Source organism: Dipodomys spectabilis, unplaced genomic scaffold, assembly GCF_019054845.1.
Source record: "Dipodomys spectabilis isolate Male_0828 unplaced genomic scaffold, ASM1905484v1 ptg000054l, whole genome shotgun sequence".
NCBI classification, from domain to species: Eukaryota; Metazoa; Chordata; class Mammalia; order Rodentia; family Heteromyidae; genus Dipodomys; species Dipodomys spectabilis.
The window spans coordinates 26,159,668-26,183,241 of NW_024870731.1; the positions used below are offsets into that span (position 1 = coordinate 26,159,668).

Consider the following 23,574-nt stretch of genomic DNA (forward strand, 5'->3'; position numbering starts at 1 on the left):
GGTATTAAATACCAGATGAAGGAATTTGTATATGTTCATTTAGGAGATGTAAAGGATGCGGTAAAGTATGAGAACAGGGAGGTGATGTGATCTTGGTAGGCACCAGCCTAGTAAGAGCAGGAGAGAAGATGGCTGAGATAGACATGTTCAGCAGAGATGAGCAATGTATCTGAGGGAGAATTCAGCAAAACTGGTAATTGACTTGGGAGGGGATTTGTTGTCCGCATGGCCCATTCCACTGGAGCCAAAGAGCAAAGTGTTAGAACATCATGGTGTAGCAGCTGCTACAGAAACTATAAAGAGAAGTTCTTGGGAAGAAAGAAAATTTCCAAAATGAAGATAAGCGGTTTGAAAGGGGTTGGTGGAGGGGGGGGAGGGTTTGGAACTGGATTAATGGCTGGATATACAAAGTGCCAGCCAGAATGCCTATCTTTAAGACATATGCAGTTCCTTCTCCCCAAAAGAAGCAGGTTGCAAATTAAATGCCATCTAAATGGGATTACCCCAGAGCAGCCGGTGCTTTGGGAAGCCTGGGCTCTCACTTCCTAACAAGACCACGTGTGTGCGTTGCCACCTAAAACTACCAATGGAAAGGACGGTTCTGAGCAGCAAAACATTTTTTTTTTTTATGCAACTACCAGGATTCAGCCCTGGGAGGCGGGGAGAGAGGAGGAGTAAAGACTGTTTACAAACTTGACGTACACAAGCAGTCTTTCTCTGGGGTTCTGGAATCGGGGGTGGGGATTACTACCTTGAAATCTGGCAGTGCTGTGGGAAGCACTGGGCATGGAGGGACTCCCAACTTGTGCCCACCTAGGCGGTAACCGGAGAGTCCAGGCAGGCTCTAACTCGGGGCCCCATGACTCACCGCAGCACCCCCACCCCTGCGCCAAGCTGCGGTCTCCGCCTACCCCCCCACACCACCTCTGCCACCGACTCTGGGAGCTGCTGATTCCAAGGAGCTCAGCCGGGAGATAAAGGGCCTCAGCCCCTTTGCCCCCCTCCCACACCTCAGCTTGCCCAGATCTTCCAGCTCCCACTCTTTTGGCTGGCTTCGCCCTACAAAGGACCTTTCCTTTGGGAAGAAGACCCCAAGCGCGGCAGGCAGCAGAGCACCCCAGGGTGAGTACCCAAGCCCTGGCTTAGAAAAGGAGATGATGAGGGTAGTGCGAAGGGGTTGGCTGGAGGAGGAGGAGGGGGGAGTGGGGTGGGAGTAGGGGGTAAACGCAGGTTTTCATGCCATTTTGCGCGTCCGTGCCGGCGCAGACGGCAAGCCAAGCCAGCCGCGGGAAAGTTTCTGCGTCACAGCGCGTGGTAGAAACGCACGTCGCCCGGAAAAGTCAAGGACCACCCTGGTTGGGGACAGAACCTTCCATCAGTCCCCTCAAAGGTCCTCGGAAGAGGGGAAGGACGCCCACCGAGATCTGGTGGAGGGCAAATGGAGAGGGGAGGGCGGTCAGAAAGCAGCAGGTCCAAGTTGGACTTCCTCCACCCACCCCTTCTTCCACAAGTGCGCATTTAGCCAGGCTGGGAGGTGCCCATCCTCCTTATTGAAAGGACTGGGGCTGATACCCCCCCCCCCCCTCCATCTCCTTTGAACCTGCCGGGGTTCCCGAACACCGGAATCGCCTGGAGGGGGGGTGGAAGGGGGAGTGGCCTCTCCAGGCTGTCTCACAAGGTTCCCGCATCTCGGGCCACCCCGCCAGCAGGGTGCAGAGTCGGACTGCGCGGCACCGCCCCCCCCCCCCCATCCAAAAACATCGCCGACGCTGCGGCAGGCTCCGCCCTCTCTCCCCGCCCTCCCAGTCCTGGGCCCACCCTTCCGCTCCTGGGATGGGACCTGCTCCCTGTCAATCCCGAGCCGTCCTCAAGAGTCTTCAGCACGCGATTAGAAAAGAGAGGAGGGGGGCGGGGGGAGGCTCCGAAAGAACGCCGGCGACTCCAGATTACATTCCGCCATCCACAAACCACACCGAAGGACCTCTCGGCCCCGCGCCGGGGGAGCCTGGGGATTGTCAACTCCGGTCCCCGCCTCGGGGACGCACCAATGAGGCGTCGGGTCCGCCCCGCGCTCAGCTGCTCCGCGGCCAGGCGGGGCAAGCGCTGCAGCCAGAAAAAACCACGACTCCGGCAACTTTTCTCCGAGTTTGGAAGCTGACTTCCAGGCTGCGGGACAGCTCCACCTCCCACCTCTGCCCCCGAAGCTCCGGCGATCGACGCGTGCGCTCCTGGCACACCTAGAACTGTAGTCTCCCCCCCGCGCCCCCCAATCCCCTTCCCCAACTCGGGGAGCTAGGCGAGTTTCTGATATTTGAACGCTCAGGGATTCCCTCCGTGCGGCTGGTTCACGGTGCAGACCCGGGAGCGCCGGGGAGAGGCGGATGGGGGTGAGGGGGTCGGGCGCGCGCGCCCACTTACCATTCCCGAGCAGAGGCTAATGACGGCCGTGTGCTCAGACTTAGTGTTGACATGGCCTTTGTAGAAACAGTGCTTGAGTTCCGCTTCTTCTTGGGAATAAAACTTGGTCTGGTTCACCGCGGGCTCCCCGAGGAGGGTGACGGTGAACAGCGGAGCGATAAATCCGGCATGGGCGGTGAGATTAAATAGAAACTGCTGGCCGAAGGCGGAGAGGCGGTAATGCGCCCGGGAGGAGGAGGTAGAAGAGGAAGAGGAGGAGGAGGAGGCGAAGGCAGGCCAGGGGTCAGAGGCAGAGTTAATGCTCCGTCGCCTTCTTTTGAAGTGCACGTTCGTGGGAAAGGGCTCGCCGAGGGCGTTCACTCGGATGGGGGACGCGATTTCGTACTCGCTCAGGGTCTCTAACAACTTGGCTGCAGAGAGGGGTGGGGGGAAGCAGAGGTAGGAAAGCTATGAACTCATTTTCCCGCAAGTTTTAATTTAAAAAGAAAGGGGGCGAGGAGGGGGGGGGGAGCTTTGTTCAGACTTAATTTCCAGCCTAGCCGAGCGAATCCTTGCACTTCTCATCAGTGGACTAATATTTACAAAGTGCCTACTAGGGAATCCTAAGAGTCAAGGAGCTCCCCGGGAGGCTGGCGGGGGAAGGGGCGAGGGGAGAGACGGGGGACACAGTGCACAAGATTACACAAGATAATGTCCGATCCTGATACATACCCGGACGAATACATAAGTTAAACGCACGCTACCGAGTGAGCCCGATTACTAAGTCACTTTCCTCTGGGACGTGAGGGATGGGGAAAGCTGAGAGACCCGATTCAAAGTGGGGTCGCGGGGCTAGCCATTCCCCATGTCGGGGTTCCGCCCTCCCCCTACACACATACACACACACACACACACACAACAACTGGCTAGCGTAGTAACCCCCCGAGAAGGGACAGGCTCCGAAGCGGGAGGTGAAGTCTTTCTAGGAAAAGGAGAGGCCTCTCTCTCCCTGGGCTGCCGGGGTGCCCCCGCCCAGGAGTTCAGTTTGGGGGAGGCGACGGATGCCCGGGTGGATGGGAGGCTTGTTTTGTTGTTTTTCTTTTCGGGGGTTGGGGAAAGCTCTCCAACCTTCCGATGATTTACCTTGCCTCGGATGCAGCCTGTCCTTGCGCACGGCCGCCGCGGCGTCTGGGCTCCCCATCTCGGCCAGGTCCCGCACCAGGAGCGTGAGCAGTGTGGCCCAGGATACAAACTGCATGGTGCTCCGCACCCCTCCCCCCGCGGCGCCCCCACCCCCGCCCGCCCGCCCGCCCGCGTGCCCGCTCCGCCGGCGCCCGCGACGCCGAGCCGCCGGGCAGCGGCCGTGCACAGCGCGCGCGCCCAGCCGGCCGCCAACTTTTTTTTTTTTTTTTTTTTTGGACTTTTAGGAGTCGCTGAGGTCTGGCGAGGAGGGTCCCGGGTGCGCTCGGCCGAGCAACGCTGCTGCCGCCTGCCGAGAGCTCAGCCGCTCGGGCTTCAGGAGGAGCCGCGGGAGGAGGAGGAGGCGGAGGAGGAGGAGGCGGAGGACGGCTGGGGCTCCGCTGCTCGGCCGCATAATGTCCAGTAAGCCGGCCAGGAGAAGGCGCGGAACGTGCGCTCCCCGGCGCGCCGGGCGCCCTGTGCCGGCCGGGGTGGCGGAGCGGCTTCTTGAATGGGGGGCCGTGGAGAGGCGAGGTGAGGGGCGGGGGGGGGAGCCGCGAGGGGCCGCGGGGCGTCCGCCGCTCAAATACCCCCGGTGCACGCCTCTCGGAGGAGGAGGAGAGGGGAGGAGAAAGCCGGGCGGCGCGGCCCGCCTCCACACCACGTCCCCTCCTCGGCCGGCCCGTGCGGGACTCGCCGCCCGAGGCCCCGTCAGCCACCGGAGGCGGAGATCGGGGGCGTCCCCGCCCAGCCGCGCCCCCTTCCTGAGGTCGGCTTTGGTGGGAGGGGTGGGGAAGGGGAGGAGGGGGGGGGGGGAAGAGTAGAGAAAGTTCTCTCCCTGGGCTGGCGCGCACGGCTCCCGGAGTCTTTTCCCAGCCTGGTCTCCGTCCCCGTCCCGGTCTCCGGCCGTCTCTCCGGGTCCCTAATGCCCTAGAGTTCGTCCCCTCCTTTTGCTCTCGGCCCGGCGCCCCCCCCTTCCCCCGCCCGGTCGTTTCCCACCAGTCCTTTTCCTCTCGATCGCTAGCGAGCGGGGAAGCGAACCCCGGGTAGGAAGGCTCCCCGACCTCCCGGGACGAGACCAGCCACCTGATCCGCTTCCCCGCCCCCAGGTGAAGCGTGATACCCACGGGGAGGGGGGGCTGCCCGTGCGCCCCACCCCTGTTTCCCATCCACGGTCTCCTGGAAATTTCCCAACACTTTCACCCTGTTCGGCCTCCAGCTCCGGCCGGGCCCTCAGGTTTTTGTGGGTTCCCTAGCCCCCCCCCCAAAAAGGTTAAGAATCACTGTGGGCTACGGGAGGGGGGCGGGGACTCCGCTGCCCCGGGCGGCCCCGGAGTTCGGAGACGCGAGGGCAGGGGAGGGGAAGGGAGGAGAGACCGAGTGCAAAGTTGGGGAAGGGCCTATCCTCCCCCCCAACCCCCCTCCCCCCCCCCCCCCCCCCCCCCCCCGCCAGGGGACTTCTCAGTCACTTCCTCTTGCTTTTAAGGGCTGAGGTCCCAGGCTCCCCCAGCGGCTCTGAGTCGATATTTTAACGCTACATCTCCCTCCCTCTTGGGATGCTTGTTTGAAAGCCAGAAATTGTGCTAGACTAGGGAGCAAGGGCCGGCCTGTAATCCCAGCTAGTCAAGAAGCAGCGATCTGAGGATCTAGAAAGTCAGTGAGAGGAGAGTATTTACCTCCAAGGAAGCACCCAAGCAAGCCAGAAGCCAAGCTGTGGCTTAAGTGTTAGAGCACCAGCCTTCAGTGGGAAAAGCTAAAGGACAGTGCCCAGGCCCTGAGTTCAAGTTCCAGAACTGGCACAAAGAGACAAGAAAAACAAAACTTAAACAACAAAACAACAAGGGCTGGGAATGTGGCTTAGTGGTAGAGAGCTTGCCTACCATGCATGAAGCCCTGGGTTTGATTCCCCAGTACCACATAAACAGAAAAGTAGTAAATGGCGCTGTGGCTCAAGTGGTAGAGTGCTAGCCTTGAGCAAAAACGGCTCAGGGCAGTGCCCAGACCCTGAGTTCAAGCCTCAGGATTGGCACAACAAAAACAAACAAAAAAAAAAAACCACTTTTTCCTTTAGCTTCAGGAGGCAAGGATATATTCATCTCAATAGAATGGACATGGCACAAACATAGAAGACATAGCTAATGAATATATATATATGTATATATATTTGCTCAAAATATCCTACAATCTAAGCTCTCTTTCTTGGAAGTCCACCACTGAACATATCAAAGGCTGCCTAGAGGAAGGACCAAAAGGGAATACTCTAGAAGAGCCACCTAGTCTGCAAAGAGTAATACATGCATTTCTCCTGATATGCAAGACTGAAGTTTTCTAAAGATATTTTCAGAGTTAACCTTGCCCTTATCTAGCTGTGTTACTGGGATTGTGTTAATGGGCATGCAAAGTAAAGATGAGCCAGGAGCTAGTGGCTCACACCTGTAATCCTGGCTCCTCAGGAGACTGAGATTTGAGCATTGTGGTTTGAAGCCAGCCCAGGCAGGAAACTCTGTGAGACTTATCTCCAATTAAACACACACACACACAAAAAAGATAAAATGTTTAGGTATAGGGTTACTTTTTTTTTTTTTGTCAGTCGTGGGGCTTGAACTCTGGGCCTGGGTACTGTCCCTGCACTCTTCAGCTCAAGGTGAGCGCTCTACCACTTGAGCCACAGCGCCACTTCGGGTTTTCTGAGTGTTTTTTTGGAGCTAAAAGTCTCTTGGACTTTCCTGCTCAGGCTGGCTTTGAACCTCAATCCTCAGATCTCAGCCTCCTGAGTAGCTAGGATTACAGCTGTGAGCCATCAGCACCCAGCGGGTTAGAGGCTGAAGCAGGAGGTTTACAGTGGGAGCCAGACTGTTGTCTCAAGAACAAAAACAAGGGCTGGGTGCCAGTGGCTCTCGCCTGTAATCCTAGCTACTCAGGAGGCTGAGATCTGAGGATAGCAGTTCAGAGCCAGCCTGGGCAGAAAAGTTTGTGAGACTCTTATCGCCAATAAACCACTAGAAAACTGGAAGTGGCACTGTGGCTCAAGCAGTAGAGCACTCGCCTTGAGCTGAAGAGTGCAGGGACAGCGCCCAGGCCCAGAGTTCAAGGCCCACAACCAACCAAAAAAAAAAAGAATAAAAACAGTAATAAGGTAAATGAAGCACCAGCAAGATACACGAGATTTATTCCCATATTCCATCTTTCTTTTTATTATGTGATAAAATCCCTCACTATTACAGCGTCTGGGAAATGTTATACTGGAGGTATCCAGTAAAATACTCAGAAATACAGCACTATGCAGTATTTTCTACTAGACAGTTTCCCTCTCAACTCAAATCTCTCTTGATCAAGAGAAATTAACATGAAGAACATTTTCTGTGTATACTTTCTCTCTCTCTTTGCTTCCTTTCTCAAACTTTGCTGAAGTGATGAACTTTGCTTACAGTTTTAAAAAGTGGCTTCTGATACAACACAATCATGTCCTTAAGAGCTGATAGGGAAATAAAATACAACATATTTCTGGGCAACCTCCCGCCTTGCTGGGGATGCTAGGTTCTGAGCTTCTCTCCTGAGTTGCTATGTTTTCCTCCATGGACAAGCTTGGTTCTACATCTCCATCTGTAAACAAGTCTTCAAGAACTTAAGGAAGATGTATTGAAAATCTTGAAACTGAAAGGGATCATTGAGCTAACTCCTTCAGGCTAAAGTCTTTGAATAAAAATAATCTCTTATGAGCTGGGTTCAGTGTCTCACACCTGTAATCTCCCCTCATCAGGTAGCAGAGGCTAGGGAGATAAGAGCTCAAGGCCATTCTGGTAAAAGTTAGTAAGATCCTTTCTTAACCAATAGTGTGTGGTGCAACACACTTGTAATCCCAGCTAAACACAGAAAATAAATAGAAGGATTGCAGTCCAGACTGACCTAGGTTTAGAAGAAGAAGAGGAGGAGGAGGAGGAAGAAGAGGAGGAAGAGGGGGAGGAGGGAGGGAGAGAGGAGGAGGAGGAGGAGGAAGAGGAAGGAGGAAGGAGGAAGGAGGAGGAGGCTGGGACAAGGCTCACATGGTAAAGTGACTGCCTGGCAAGTACAAGGCTCTGAGTTCAAACTCCAGAACCACAAAAAGAAAAATCCCCCAAACAACCACAAAAGTAATCTTTTATGTGCCTTGTATCAGACCATGTTGTAATATAATGAGTGCATTACTTTTTAGGTAACTGTGAGTCAAGCACTATCAGAACTTGATATCATAGATAAGATGACTGAGATCCAAAAATAAGGGAAACGATTGGACCAGAATTTCTCACTAGGGAAGTGAAAGAACTGATTAAATTCTGTCTTTAAAGTTTACTAGAACATCATAACTAGTATTTATGATGCAAAAAATGAATAATCTGAAAAGTTGCTACATCTGGGAAAGGGTGACTCAAATGGTCCAGACACTTGCCTCCATTTTCTATTCAATATATAATTTTTCTTTTTCTCTCCTTTTCCCAATGCTGAGCTAGTCAAGGATAATCACATCAGGCTTCCCTGATTTTCCCTCAGCACCTAAAACAGGTCTAGTACATGGGAGTTGCCTAAGAAAAATACTTACTAATGCTTAGACTTACTACTTCCTAATACTTAATACTTATGAATATTGATCGCTTTGAGTAACTGAATAAAGGCCTCAGCTTTGGTTCAATAGTGCAAAAATGAGTCATATATATATGTGTGTATGTTTATGTATATATGTATGTGTGTATGTATATGCATATACATGTATATTTACACACACACACACTGTTTAGAGGTTGTGTTCTACAATCAAGAGCTCCCTTAGGCCCAGAGGGAAATGTGGATTTAAAGTAACTTGATCCCTCACAGATGTTGTTCTAAAAGATGCAGAACTCTTTGTGATTCCCTTAGAGTTCACAGAGAGATTAGTTTTTAGCCCAGTGCCCAGTTTTTGGCTCCCAGGGTTTTAACTGGAATTGAACGTTACTGAAGGTCAAAGGGGAAGTCTTCTTTGGCTGATGTTTCGTGAACTGGATCCCACAGGACTGATCATGGACATTAGTTACCAGCAATATGTGGTCTAGTGGATGGAAATGAGAATGAGGACGTCACCAATGACTAAGTTTGTGGAGGACCATTCAAACAGCAGGAAGGAGGTAGAAAGTACACCCATCTACTTCCACAGAAAAGGAAAGCCCAGCCTGAAGAGTCCAGAACAGGTGATTTGGATAAAATATAGGCCCCTTGTCCCTGGTAGCCCTAGATTCTGGTAAGTGCAGTCCCAGTAGGTACTGTGGTAGCTGAGCTCTGCAGTCTTGGACATCACCCTCTCTGATCCACTTTCTTATTACAGGCTGGGAATGAGGAGGAATTGTGTCTTTGCTTGCCAGATGAACTCAGTGTACCTTTTAACTACCGGATTCTCTTCACTGGGTTTTGATTTTTGTGTTAATGATTTAATCCTCAAAACAGTCTGGCATTGGGAATTTACTGTCCCCATGATAGTTGGAAGAATATAGAATTCATCAAGTGACATGCAATTCAGCACTTGACAGCTAGGAGGCGCAGTGCTGGGATTTGCACTCCTCTGGAGATGGGCATCACTTGGAGCAGCCTAGGAAAACACACACACACACACACACACACACACACTTTGTGCTTAATCATTCAAACATACTTGAGCTTATGATAAAATCATGTGGAAGAACATTATTTCTTCTTCTAATGCTTGTTGCATTAGTGTTCTGGAAAGCTTTTTCTGAACCTCACTGTTCCCATCTTTCAGATGGTGCTATACAACTCATGGCAAGTCTGCAAAGTGGGCTCTATCTGTGGTCTGCTCACTAAGCAGGCATTCCCTTGGTTCCTGACATTTGGGCCCACTGTGTGTCATGCTGTGGGCCCAGCTTCAGAGCCCAAAATGAATCTCATTAGGGCTCTATGCTTCCACCTTCAAATTTTTATTCTGCTTCTTCTAGTATCCTATGTCATGAGGCTGTCAGATTGGGGTTCAGAATCCTAAATACAAATGCAACTCACAAATGGCTGACCTCTCTCTCAACCCCAAACCACCCCTACTAACACTAAGAGATGGCAATGCAAAGCCTGGAGAGGATTGTTAGAGATAAGCCCTCTGAGAATCTGGTCAATCTCAGGGCTTGTTGAGATACACCAGATTTGCTCTCTTGCCCTCTGTCTTGGACTGGAGAGTCCAAGTTAAATTCATGGTGATTTCATGCTATCTTTTGTAAGACTCTCAGCTTTATGAGAACAAGGATCGATCTATCTCCCTCACTAATGCATCACCATGGGGAAGTGATTTCTGTCTCTCACAGTATCAATACTCGTGGGGAGGTAAGTCCTGCTTTAATTAAAATTATTGTGAGCCAGTGCTTGCTGGTGGTTCACACCTGTAATCCTAGCTACCCAAGAGGATGAGATTTGAGGATCATGGTTTGAAGACAATTCAGTCAGGAAAGATCATAAAACTCTTATCTCTAATTAACCACCAAAAAACTATAAGTGGAGGTATGGCTCAAGTGGTAGAATACAAGTCTTTAACAAAAAAGCTAAGGAACTAGCACCCAAGCCCTAGTATCTGCAGAAGGAAGGAAGGAAGGAAGGAGAGAGAGAAAGAAAGAAAGAAAGAGATGGCCATGTTTTCCAGAGCAAGACTCTCCCTAGCAAGTAGGTACCTACGAGTACTCACTCACTCCCTGCTCAGTACAATTCAGAATGAGATCTCTTCAGTGGGCAGGTCCTCTATCCTCTGCTGAGCTTAAAGATGGAGTATGGATGGTAGCTGGTCTCATAGTGCATTGTAAAATAAGTTAATCAAGTCAAGCTCAATGCCTTCATACTGAGGGCCATGTCAGTGTTTAAGTCAATGATCTCCCTAGCCCCCATCTGCTAGTTGGGAAGGCTGGATTCTGACTCCAGACCCAGAGGAATGCTAATGGCCTGGTCCTCCTTTGTCATTAACCACTCACCCCTCCACCTGCCCCTTCCACCTAGGAGCCTATCTCTTTCTTGTACTTTCTACACCTGTGTGCTTGCATGTCGTGTGTGTGTGTGTGTGTGTGTGTGTGTGTGTGTGTGTGTGTGTGTGTGTGTGCTGTCCATATGCATGCATCCTGGCTTCTGCACTCCCTTAGAGCTTTCCAGATTTTAAACTCTTTTAGCCAGATTGACCCTCTGTTATAGTCCTGCTTGAATGAGAAATTTGTGTCTGTCCAAGTGAACACATCTCAGATACGAGCCTTGTTGTTTAGATATGCTAGCAGAATCTTTTAGATAGTCAAAATATAACTTCCTTCTGAACATTAAAACAACCTATTTTTATGTAGTCAACCAAGTTTATCTATACAAAAAGTAATTGTTTAATTAAGTACCTTTGTGGGGTGATGCTTAAGAGGTTTCCTGTCCTAATGGTCCTGTCCTCTATTGCTCATCCTCAGAAACAATGAATAGTAATGTTGTTGTTTTTCTGGCTGGTTATAGGGCTCAAACTCAGGGCCTGGATGCTGTTCCTGAACATTTTTGCTCAAGGCTAGTGCTGTGCCACTTGACACCATAGCCCCAGTTTTTATGTAGTTAACTGGAGATAAGGGTCTTATGACCTTTCTAGCCGGAGCTGGCTTTAAACCACAATCCTAAGATTTTAGCCTCTTGAGTAGTTAGGATTATAGGCAGGCATGAGCCACCAGCACCTGGCTGAATTATACTGTTTTAATTCTCCAGACACCCAACAAAACACTGGTCATCAGCCCTACTATGAGAAGGGAGAAATGAAGGACAGAGGAGGCAAGTAACATACTACAGATTGCACAGCCATGGATTCACTGAGGAGAATTAAAGCAAAGCCGTTTGATTTCAAGGCCGGCACTCCCCAACTCTGTGATACGAGTCTTATAAAGACTTAGTCTCCCAAGCTTCATACAGGGTAATGTATTAAGCTCAAGGACAAAATTCAAAAGAATGAAAGGTAGCTACCTAAGGATTTCAGATGTTAGGTAGGATCAAGGAGCCATCAGAAGGTTGGATTTAGAGAGTCAAGCACAAATGTGGCAGTCTAGACCATCTGGAATCTAGGAGGAGAATGTCCTCGTAGGTCCTCAGAGTGCACTTAGTAATTTATAAGACTAGCCCTTGGGAGCAGCTGATCTTTAGTGGCTTTGTAGCCAGATCATTCATTTTTGTTTCCTCCTCTTCTTTCCCCTCCTCTTCCTCCTCCCCCTCCTCCTCCCGCTCCTCCTTCTCCTCTTCCTTCTTCTCCTCCAGAGATTTGAATTTGATCCTTAAGCTTGATCAGCTTGCTTGCTAAGCTGGTGCTCTACGACTTGAGTCACACTTCCCAGCATAGCTTTTTACTGGCTATATTGGATGTGGAGTCTCACACACCTTTCTGCCTGGGCTGCCTTTGAACATCAAAGGATTACAGGCTAGGTTACAGGCATGAGCCATGAGTGTCCTACTATACCTTACAGTCCAAACCAGCATCTCTGTGGGGTTCAGCACTCTGTAAATAACACTAGGATAACAGGCTGCCTTGTAGGAGGGATTTGAGTTCACTGCAATGAGCTAATTTGGGAGCCGTCTTCAGAGAAGGTTTTCAAAAGCACTTTTCAGATCATCTCAGCTACTATGATTGGCAAGGTCAATGAAAAGCAGGTGGGGAAAAATCACCTGTGCATCAACTTGAAGTGTGTAAAAATATGTCAATGCATTGCATGTACCAACCTGGCTGGTAAATGAGATTATGTGATATCAGATCAACGCCTGTTATAAACGGCGAGTTTGCCACGCACCGCCTTTGTGTTCACTGACAGCACTAGCGCGGAGTAAGTTGCTTCCTGAAACGTAAGCCTAGCAATTAGTGCCTTGTCAAGTCCCCTGGAGATGTTGGCAAAATAATCAGTTTTGCAGTTACTTGGCCCCCACAAAACAGATCTGACAGTGCACATGTATGGCATTAATGGCAACATCACTGAATAAATTCCAGCTGATGTGGGGCTGTGTGCAAAAGGGAGTTACAAAAAAATAAAAGTTCCGGGCTGGGAAGGTGGCTCAGTGGTAGAGCGCTTGCCTTGCATGCATGAGGCCCTGGGTTCGATTCCTCAGCACCACATAAGCAAAAAGAAAAAAGCCGGAAGTGGTGCTGTGACTCAAGTGGTAGAGCGCTAGCCTTGAGCTGAAGAGCTGAGGGACAGTGCCCAGGCCCAGAGTTCAGGCCCCACAACCGGACCCAAAAGATAAAAAGAAAAAATTAAAAAAAAATAAACGTTCCATGGTAGAACTTTCCCCCTGGATACTCTCACTCTGGTAATGGGAGTACCTGAACACTGGTTATGGGAGGCAATACAAATTCATCTACGTAATTGTTTCAAGTTAGCCCTTCTTGCAGCTGGTTATTTAGCTTATTAACATTTTTTTTTGTGGTTTTAAGATTTTAAAGTTAGGACCTTGTATTTGCTCAGGCAGTGCTTTACCGCCTGAACAATGTCATCTACCATTCTTACTTTAGTTATTTTTCAAATAGGGTTTGGGCTGTCCTGGACTGTGATCCTCCTATTTATACTTTGATAAAGTCACGTGCTATCACATCAGCTTTTTACTGGTTGAGATGGAAGTTTGTTGAACTTTTTCTCTAGGTGGGCTTTGATCCTCTGATCCTCTGTCTTCCCTTTCTCTGCCTCTTGAGTAAAATGATAAGCATGAGCCACTATGCTTGGCTTCGGCTCATTAATTCTGAACATGATTCTGGACTTTGGGGACCTGTTACTGTATGGTAATTTTTCCAAAACAAATGAAGATTAAGGTGGAGAAATAACTACTAATTACATAGTTGGTCTTTGTGTTCAGGAGGTAGTAGAGCTCTTCAATGGAGGAACCTAAGCTTAGTGTCAGTGGCTCATGCCTGTAATCTAGCTACTCAGGAGGCTGAGATCTGAGGATCCCAGTTCAAAGCCAGCCTGGGCAGGAAAGTCCATGAGACTCTTGTCTCCAATAAATCACCAGAAAACTGGAAGGGGCACGGTGACTCAAGTGGTAATGTGCTAGCCTTGAACTGAACAATGCCCATGACTGACAAAAAAAGAAAGAATAAAAGGAAGAAAGAACCAAAGAGAAAGAAAGAAAGAAAGAGAAAGGAAGGAAAGAAGGAAGGAAGGAAGGAAGGAAGGAAGGAAAGGGAGGAAGGAAAGGGAGAGAGGGAGGAAGGGAGGAAGGAAAGAAAGAGAGCTAACTAACAAAATGAATTCCAGGAAATGGAGGTATGTTCTGTTGGGATGGGGGAAGAGGGCAGGAGAAGGGGCATATAAATGAGGGGAGAAAGAGTGAGCAAATACAATCAGTCAGTGTAAAATGGAACTAAAATCTTGAGGGTATGGAAGCACAATGGAGGAGGTGACATTACTCAAGACACAGTTTACTCACAACCTGACTTGGGGACTTGAAACTACTTAGCAAAATAATAATAATAAACTTTTAAAAAAGGAAACTGACAAATTCAGGACCTAGTCCACCTCATAAAGGAAAAGGGACCGTAATGAAATACTAGGCAATTGTTAAGAAGGGAATAAAAGACTCATGTTTTATGAATAGTTTAGCTAGTTTAGCAGCCAAAACTCAGTGGTGTTTGTCTAATTAAGTCCTACTGTAATAAAAAAAAATGAACTAAAATGGTAACAAAGGACTCAACCTGTGCTAGAATATATGTTTTTAAAAGTCTCAAAAGATGGATATATATCCATTTGTGATCAGTTCTCTCTGGGCCCAGGAACTGTGGAGAGCTTTTACATTTTTGGTTTCTATTATATCCACTCCCATATGGTTTAGCTTATTCTTATAAAAAGAATTTTAAAAATCTGTGTGTGTGTGTGTGTGTGTGTGTGTGTGTGTGTGTGTGTGTGTGTGTGTGTTGGTCCTGGGGTTTGAACTCAGGGCCTGGACACTGTCTCTGAGCTTTTTCTGCTTAAGGCTAGCACTCTACTGCTTGAGCCATACCTCCACTTCCAAATTTTTGGTAGTTAATTGGAGATGAGACTCTCAAGGACTTTCCTGAGCTGCAATCCTCAAATCTCAGCCTCCTTAAGTAGGTAGGATTAAAAGCATTAGCCACTGGTGCCCTGCAAGAATACTAATTTTTAATGAGGAAAAAAATAGTCTTTTTCCTTGGGGCTGGGAAGGTGGCTCAGTGGTAGAGTGCTTGCCTTGCATGCATGAGGCCCTGGGTTCAATTCCTCAGCACCACATAAGCAGAAAAAGCTAGAAGTGGCGCTTTGGTTCAAGTGGTAGGGTGCTAGCCTTGAGCTGAAGAGCTGAGGGACAGTGCTCAGGCCCCATGACCGACAAAAAAAACAGTCTTTTTCCTTTTAAATAAAGAGATGATTCAAAAAGAAATATATAATGGTATTGCCGACAGTAAGGCAACATGTTCTCTTATATTATCTATAAGGTTATCTTTTTCAGTAGCATTCCTATTTCATCAATTTCAAAATACCTGACATATTTTTGCATACAGGAGACTACATGCCAGGAAAAGAGTCACAATGACTGTCAAGTTTTTGATGGAAGCTTGTGACTTCTCCACGTAAGCACTTGATAGATGATAACCAGGGACTTAAGACATGAATGGAGAATAAAGGCCGAGTAGTAGGAAGAGAGTATCAGCTTTCCTAACTTCTCACTGTGTGAGCAGAGCAGACACTTAGTGATGCACTCCATAAATACGCTTACCAAGAACCTACGGTGTGCTGTGCACTTTTCAGATAGCAGAAGAGCTCACAGACCAGTGGGGAAGCAGAAACAAAATAAATAATATGTGGAAGGTGTACAGGAACCCACCTTACCTGTGGGTTCGGGGCATATGGTTTTGACCAAAGGTAGTCAAAAAAAATCAAGTGCATTTTTACTTTCAAAATCACATATTTCAAATTCCCTATGGGTATCTCTGCTCGGTAGATGCCAGACTCTCTGTGAGTGCTTGGTATCATCTCTTCATTCAGTAGAAATCATGGTGTCATCCGAGTTGGTCACCAACAAAGCAAGGTAAAAATTGTGTCCAAAGGTGGAAGGATAAAAAAGGCTTACTTATTTTAAGCGATAAGGGGGGGGGGGGCAATATTATATATGCCAAAAGCAGCATGCTTTTAGTAAAGTTGGGCAGTATGATGCGAAAAAGGAGTGGCGTATTGGCGTAGCCCTGAACGCTGTGTATCCGGTGCATGCGCAGTTTCCCCTTAACTGGGCTCTCCTTGGGAGCCATGTGCCTGCAGATACAGAGGACACATACCATACTGAACTAGACAGATCTGCCGACTGTAAGAGAGCAAGGTGGACCAGAGGAAAAGAAGGCGGAGTATGTCAGAAACCACAGAAGTCCTCCTGGTGCCTGCAATTATAGGTATGAAGAGAAAACCAGGGAGAAAGCCAGCAGCCAGGTACCAAGGGGCCCATACAGCCAGGAGCTTCTACTTTCTTCCAAGCACAAGGGGAGATCATGGAAATATTTGAAGCATAAGTGTAAGAAAAAAAACGCTTCCTATCATTTAGATGTGTGTGTTCCAACTTGGTCTTCAATGGTATGGTGTTGAGAAATGCAGGGTGTTTAAGGGAGTCATTTTTGCGAATGTGGAAAATGACATAGATGAAGTTCTTCATAGCAGTAATGAAGCTATTTATGTAATGGTGAGAAGCACAAAGGAAACATAAACTATAGGAGATGACAGATTAAGTAAATTAGGACACATGTAGACAATGAAATATCCATCTCAGGTGTTGTTATAGCAGCAGAGCATAGACTGAGAAACCCTATCTAGCCACAACTTGATTTTCCCTAGGGAAGAAATTCTCACATGCACAAGGCCTGTGCTCAGGATGTTCATGGCCACCTGGCTTGTAATAGTGGACAACAGGAAGTACTGCTCTTCATTGAAGGAGGGCTAAATTTTATAAAACAGCACACGTATATTGTGTAACACTATACAGCCATTTAGAAGAGTGATGTGAGTAAATATTGACTGGCTGGGCATCAGGAGATATTGAAGGAAAAAAAAACTCCTACAAATTGTAGTATGACGTGTGTATCATTTATATGAGAGACAACTCACACCTACATGTGTTTGTATCAAAAGGCATAAAGAAAGGTCTGGAAGGATGTACTCCAAATACTTGTCTGGAGAATAAGAAAAAGGAACATTTGTAGATGTGGCTTGATGGAAGGGATTTCAGATTTATTTATAACACTCTTAAAAGCTCTTAAGCGTTTGGATAAATGTGCATAGTTATCATCTCAGTTGTGCTATTTTAAAAATGTTTTAAGTCATTTGCAAATGTCAATAATTACTGTCAACTCTAAAGTTCATCTATGCATGCATGGGAACTTGTGTCTGGGTTCACTCAAAATCGAACCCAACTCCCAAAATGAGAAATGGCTAGAAAAGCTGTAAAGCTTCCTACAAAACTAGTGGGTGGAAATAGTCATTCAGATACGGCTTTCTTCCCTCCGAGTCTTGTCTAGCCGACACATGAAAGTTACTCAGGCAAAGGGTCTGTGCTGAAATAGAGCCCTGTAAAGCTCTTGTTTTAATTAATTAATTAATTAATTGTTGCTGGGGCTTAAATTCAGGTGCTGCAGAAAACCTTCATTGTTAAGATTATTCATGTCCAATATTAAAGGTCTTTGGGAGCCAAAGAGATGTCCAAAAAGATGGTCACATTATTACAAATACATACTATCTGATAGAACATAAAATTAATTCATGTTGTCCTGCATTGGTTTTCTATGTTTTCACGTGCTTCCTTTGCGAAGGTATTTATTTTCAATTAAAGTGTAAACTTCAGTTAAGCTTGCCTGCTCTACTACTGAGGCAAAAAATAAAAAACAAAAATCCATACATTTGTTGAATGCATCTGTTTCTCTTAATATATTAAATTTCCTCTTGCCTGGAACTTCGGGGTTGGGCTATAGCAAAAAATGCATATAACTATGGCCAATTCCAGGTGGAAGATCAGGGAATGCAGGGAGATAAGTAAAAAAGAATGCACCCAACCACGAATCCTGGCGCCTGATGGGTGATTTACAATCTCACCACTTCATCCTACCCGTTAGTTCTTTGGGTTAAGTTGTTCTTTCAATCGTATCGCAGAGTATGGAGAAAAAAAATCGTTTTGTTTGATTTTAACAAGGAAATCACTTGCGGATGAAGACTGATTTCTATCTCTCTTCCTCTTGTATTTTCCTGTAGATCTCCTCTAAAAACAGGAGAGAGAAAATTGTTGAGAGAGCCAAGAGTAATGGGCCACGAAATTCCCATCAGAAGTCAAGCATAGTGGACTGCCACTTGGATTTCATGGCCTCCTTTCATGGTAAGGGGGAAAGAGCTCTGTAGGTAGTAAACTGATACATGAATTCATCATTGCTGTCTCAGTTACCAAGTGACTCCATCAGACATGACACTGCCTTTCCCCTTTAATGGGTAAGAGGCAGGGTGGCACCATGGAAGACCTTAGTTTTCCAGTAAGACTGTCCTGAGTCTTTTGTTACTTAACATGCCTGGGTCTCTTTAGTATTACCTGGAAAACTGGATAACAAAAGTATCTGTTTTTCTAATGGGACTTGGGTGAAAATTAGATGGACTGAAAATGGACATAAAGCAGTTAGTTCAGACTGAAGTCTAACCCATTAGCTCCAGTTTTCCTATTGCTTTTCTCAGTATTAACGCCTACCTCCCAGGTCTTGGCAGCCCGGCCCATCCCAGGTAAATGAGTTAGTTTCTGACTTAAGAGTCAGAATGATGGTTAGTTTCTGACTTAAGAGTCATTCATTCAGAAACTAGTAGCTATTCTTATTTCAGAGGAGAAAACCAAAGATTAAAATTCTTAACATGATGTAAGGAACATGAACATCCTTTTAAAATATCAACCATTGTGATTAAAGAAATCATTCTTTCAGCTTGATCTATGAGACATGAGTATCTAAATTCTGTGTCTGTGTCTGTGTGTAGGGCCTGGCATTGTCCCTGAGCTTCTTCTGCTCAATGCTAGCACATTACTACACAAGCCACAAAAGTACTTCCGGCTTTCTCTGAGTAGTTAATTGGAGATGAGAATCTCATGTACTTTCCTGCCTAGGCTGGCTTCAAGCCATGATCCTCAGCTCTTAGCCTCCTGAGTAGCTAGGATTACAGGTGTGAGCCACCAGCACCTCAGCTCAGTATCTCAATTCTGTGCTTCTCACGTGGTATTATTAGTCTTTCTCTCATTCAATGCATTGTTGAGTTAATCCTCCCACTCCTGGAACTCCAGTTGAGGAGAGAATACAGATAATTCATGGGTAGTTATCAGAAGATGGTCCAAAAAAGATATAACCATAGTGACCCTTCCTGGCAGGTGACTGCTCATCAGTCAGTTTTCTAGAGGTTTCCCTGAAACCCCTGCACTCTCAGAACTTTTCCACTCGTGACAGTGGTGTTTTATTGCCCAGTTGCACCTTGGAGTTGACACCATAGTCTCCAGCGATGGAGGAGGAGAAGGGGTGGAATGAGCAGGTTTGGCCAGGTCAGTGGCATTCTTCCTGTTTTCTGTTAATAGAATGAGCTGAGAATGACTATAAACTCTGTTCTTTTCCCTGTCACATAGACCAATCCATGTGGGCTCCAAAGCAATGGGGAAGCCCTGTGTGACCCACTCAGGTGGACCAGGTCTGAGCTGTCCTGCCTAACTAGTGACATTCAAAGGGATCCAAGAATCAAATACCTCAGTTCATCCAAGGACTAGGCAAAGAGGTGGGGAGGGGAACAGGGATTTCTAACTGTATTCTGTTATAGTACTGAGTAGACTTTTATTTATAATCATTTCAGCACAGGCAGAAAATTCAGAAGCAGTCATTTCATCCCAAAAGGATGGTGTCCTGACATTTTGTTGATGGTAACCTGTCACAGGGAAAGTGGGTTATTTCACCTGTGGGCTGGGCACTCGTGGGCAGACTGACTTTGGTATTTTTTGTTTTGTTTTGTTAATTTTATTTTAATTTTCAAATAATTGTACAAGGGAATTGGGTACTAGTGGCTCACGCCTGTAATCCTAGCCACTCAGGAGGCTGAGATCTGAGGATCTCAGTTGGAAGCCAGCCTAGGCAGAAAAATCTCAAGACTCTTCTCTGCAATCAACCAGCAAAATGCTGAACTGGAGGTTTGGCTCAAGTGGTAGAGCACAAACCTTGAGTGAAAAAGCCAAGTGAGAATGTGACACTCTGAGTTCTGAGTTCAAGTCCTAGTACAGACAATAGATAGACAGACAGACAGACAGATAAAGTGGTTTCCGTTTAACTTGTTCATTTATGTGTATAATGCATGTTGAGTGGAAGCACCCTTTCAACTTCTTCCTCCCATCTTACCTACTCCAAGACTGACTTTTCTCCAGGAATAATCTCTAGAGAGCTCTACACTAGGCTCAGGTGCAACCTTTCCCGGCCAATGGCATGGGAAACTTAGCAGGGAAGCCACCTTTTCCAAAACAGGATTGGATTTCACAAAAGGAAGTGGACAGGGACATAAAACTTCTCACCATATCTCCAGCAACAATAGAAGAACAAAAGGGCCAGTAGCCATTGCCTCAAAGACAAGCCTTCCTTGAACTGGCTCCACTTTCCATGGATTTCTTAAAAGAGTCCAAGGCCCACTGTATGCAGATATGCACAGGACAAAATGAAACCCCATGCTCAATTAATTGATGCTAATAAAAATGAATGCGGTTGGGCAGGGAGGAGAAAAAAATTATGAAGATAAGAGAGGAAGTTTCGGTGGCTAGTTTTTAACAAAATCTTTGTAAGGGGAGGTGTTTTGTTTCATGTTATGTTTTTCATTAAGGAAACATTTCAGCAGAGACCTTTAGGTATTGAAATTTAGTAGGAAGTAATGTCAAGAAGAAAATAAGGTTTCTCTTGGGTCTGGGGGTCCATCTGGGATAGACAATTGAAGGCTGTCTTTCAAAGGATGGTGATTTGAAGAACCTCAGGTATAAAGGGTATGTCAGTGGAAACATTTCTACTTGTAGTTTCTTTTCAGTTTTTTTCTTCTCTCTTAAAAAAATCTCCTTTAGAGATTGCAGTAAGTCTCGGACTATTTCTTAAAGGAATTTAGTGCAAAAGTTGTGCCCCTTGCTATTCTGAGATGTTGCCCAAGATTTGAAAACCTGCCCAATGCAGTTGTGATCTGATTATTTCAAATGAAATACAAGAACGGCAAGGTTTCCCACCCCCACCCCACCCGCCCGGTAGTGTAGGGTAGTTGAGTGTAAGAGAAAAGTCACATCTGTTTTTCCATTTTCTCTTCTAAAAAGAAGATCATCTGTTAGTCAGCCATCCTTGCAGGAATAAAGGAAAAAAAATCTTCTAGTTGTGGGTCTTACACGAAGTGTTTTGGGTTGAATTGTGTGTCTCCACCCACCCACCCCCAAATTCACATATTGAGGCCCTAACCCACAGTCTCTTAGAATAAAATGATACTTGGAGATAAAGTCTTTAAAGAGGCCACTAAGTAAAACGAGGTCACATGGGGGCCTCACCCAGTATGATGGAAACCATCAGAAGAAGAGGAAATTTAGACCCAAACGTGCACACAGAGCAAAGACCATCTGAGGACACAGGGAAGAGTCAAGGAGAAAAACGATAAGAGACACCAACCCTTCTGACACCTTGACTGTGGGCGTCAGGCTCCAGAACTGGGAGGAATTAAACTCTGTTGCCTTCTGCCATCTGTCTGTAGCATTTTGTGACAGCAGCCCTGCATTGGTGCATATATTAGGTGAAACATGTTGCCAGAAGTCAGACTGCTCTGTGGTCAACTGGGTGGACTTTACATGAAATATGGTATTTCTGCGAGCCACACTTTGGGAGTCTTTTGGGGGAGAATCAGTGGTCCCCATCTTCTACCACAGTGGCTCCCCCTTCAATCAAGGGACACCCACCTAGCCCAGCAGCCCAGTACTGTGCTGCTCTTTCTCACATCTTTGCTACTGGACCCTCTCCCCCTGAGGGGGAGATTGGGGGTAGAATCCCCAACCTGCTTTATTTTAAGAGGTAATGTGGTTGTGTAATGAAGGACAGGAGAAACAGTTGACATGGAGGAAGGGATGTTTCAGTCCAGTCCAGTCAAACCGGAAGATTTGGAAATTCTGCACGGTTTACTTTCTGACAGGGAGGCCTAGAACTTAACAGCAGGACATAAAATATTCAGAATGCTACCCGAGACCACATTCATCATCCCCACAGGTGGACGAGTACTTCCGTAATGATAAGGAAGGACTCAGGCTTGTCTGCTCTGTTTCTCACCCAACATGATTTTCTCAGGCTCCTGGTGGAGTGGAGGGATACGGAACAGGAAGAAAATCTCAGGCAGACCACCCCAACACCTGTGCCAGCCACAATCCATTTGTATGCCGTCCCTCTGATCTGAACAATTCCTTTGCCACTGAACAAAGTACTTTATTTTCTCCTTCAATGTGAGTTGACCTGAAATTCTAGGCCTAGGCTGAGTTACAAATAGACCCCACCAGGAATTGGCCTTGTGAAGGAATTCCTAGCCAGAGCTCCATTTTCTTAAGGAAAACTGGTGGTAACAATATGAGCTTTCATGGTCCGCTATTTAAGATTCCTTCTCTCAGACTAAATAAGCAAAAGTGCTCCCAGACATCTGTCGTGAGTATCACAGAGCAACTTACATATCATGTAACTCCGAACTGGCTGCTTCCAGCCCTTCAGGCTCCCTGACTTCAGTTAGTGGCATTTTTGCATACTTCAAAAATGTTTTGAAGACTATGTATCATTTGGCCAAGAGAATGGGAATCCAGATGACTTTGCAAGAATATTAAATAGCAGAAGGCTGTTCTAGAATATCCAGTTGTTACTAGAGATCCCACTTACAGTTTTTAAGCAGTGACTCTTTGGGGCTAAAATGTGGCTGTTTTCCCCAAACCAGAGACATTCTAGAAGATAAATAATGTTAGGGTGTTTTGTAAAATAAAAACAAAGGGTATGGGGGCTGGTGGCTCATACCTGTAATCCTAGCTACGTGGGGGGCTGAGATCTGAGGATCAAGGTTCAAAGCCAGGCCAGGTAGGAAACTGTATGAGAGTCTTATCTCCAATTAAGCAGCAAAAATCCAGAATTGGACCTGTGGCTCAAGTGGTAGAAAGTCAGTCTTGAGTGAAAACAACAACAACAACAACACACACACACACACACACACACACACACACACACACACACACACAAAACTAAGCAAGAACGTGAGGACCTGAGTTCAAGCCCTACTACCAGCACAAAAACAAGCAAAAATTGAAATCATTTTGAACAATAATAAATACATTTTGAATGCTTCTCATGACCTGTTGGATCCTCTTATTTTTGCCAACATACTGGATTTCATTAAGAAAAACATAATATTTGCTGTCACTAATGTTTTTTAGGTTGAAGAAAAATTTTGATGAGTTGAATATTATCTGCTCATTTGGAAAATGTTAAGTATATATCCAGAAGGCTCAAAAGTTGAATGCTGAACTTTACTATCAGTAGAATCCCATAAAACGATGTAGAAAAATCCTTAGATTGATATCTGGTACATCATTGATGCTCCATAAATTTATATTCCATTATAATTATGAATGAACTCCAGACTCAGAAAGTCAACTTGTTTAACTCACAGTTCAGGGTTGATATAATCAAAGCTACTTCTACCTAACCCATCTGATTTCTCTTTTATTTTGTGCATACCTGTATGCATGCATACTTATGCTGGGACTTGAACTCAGGGCTCTGAACTCACCCTTAGCTTTTTGTTCAAGGCTGGTATTCAACCTCTTGAACCACAGCTCCACTTCCAGCATTTTTTGCTGGTTAATTGGAGATGTGTTTGCCTTGGCTGGCTATGAACTGGGATCCTCAAACCTCAGACATCTTAATAGCTAGGATTACAGGTGTAGCCACCAGAGCTCAGCTTTACCTTGTCTTTATAAATAGCA

The 23,574-nt window shown here is 46.5% G+C and overlaps 1 protein-coding gene and 1 long non-coding RNA gene across 2 annotated transcripts in view; one reads left to right on the forward strand and one right to left on the reverse strand.

Moving 5' to 3' along the window:
- The window catches only part of Adamts9 (ADAM metallopeptidase with thrombospondin type 1 motif 9), a 148,271-nt gene extending 144,616 nt beyond the window's left edge, over positions 1 to 3,655 (reverse strand). Inside the window, exons 1-2 of the mRNA XM_042680270.1 lie at positions 3,541 to 3,655; positions 2,419 to 2,828 (exon numbers count right to left, since the gene is read on the reverse strand). Of these exons, the coding sequence (XP_042536204.1) occupies positions 2,419 to 2,828; positions 3,541 to 3,655 (525 nt within the window). The remainder of the gene's footprint in view (positions 1 to 2,418; positions 2,829 to 3,540) is intronic.
- Positions 694 to 19,097, forward strand: LOC122108248. Its single transcript, XR_006147501.1, has 3 exons — positions 694 to 1,122; positions 17,802 to 17,922; positions 18,975 to 19,097. It is a non-coding gene; the product is annotated as an uncharacterized LOC122108248 (long non-coding RNA).
- The last annotated feature ends 4,477 nt before the right edge of the window (positions 19,098 to 23,574 follow it).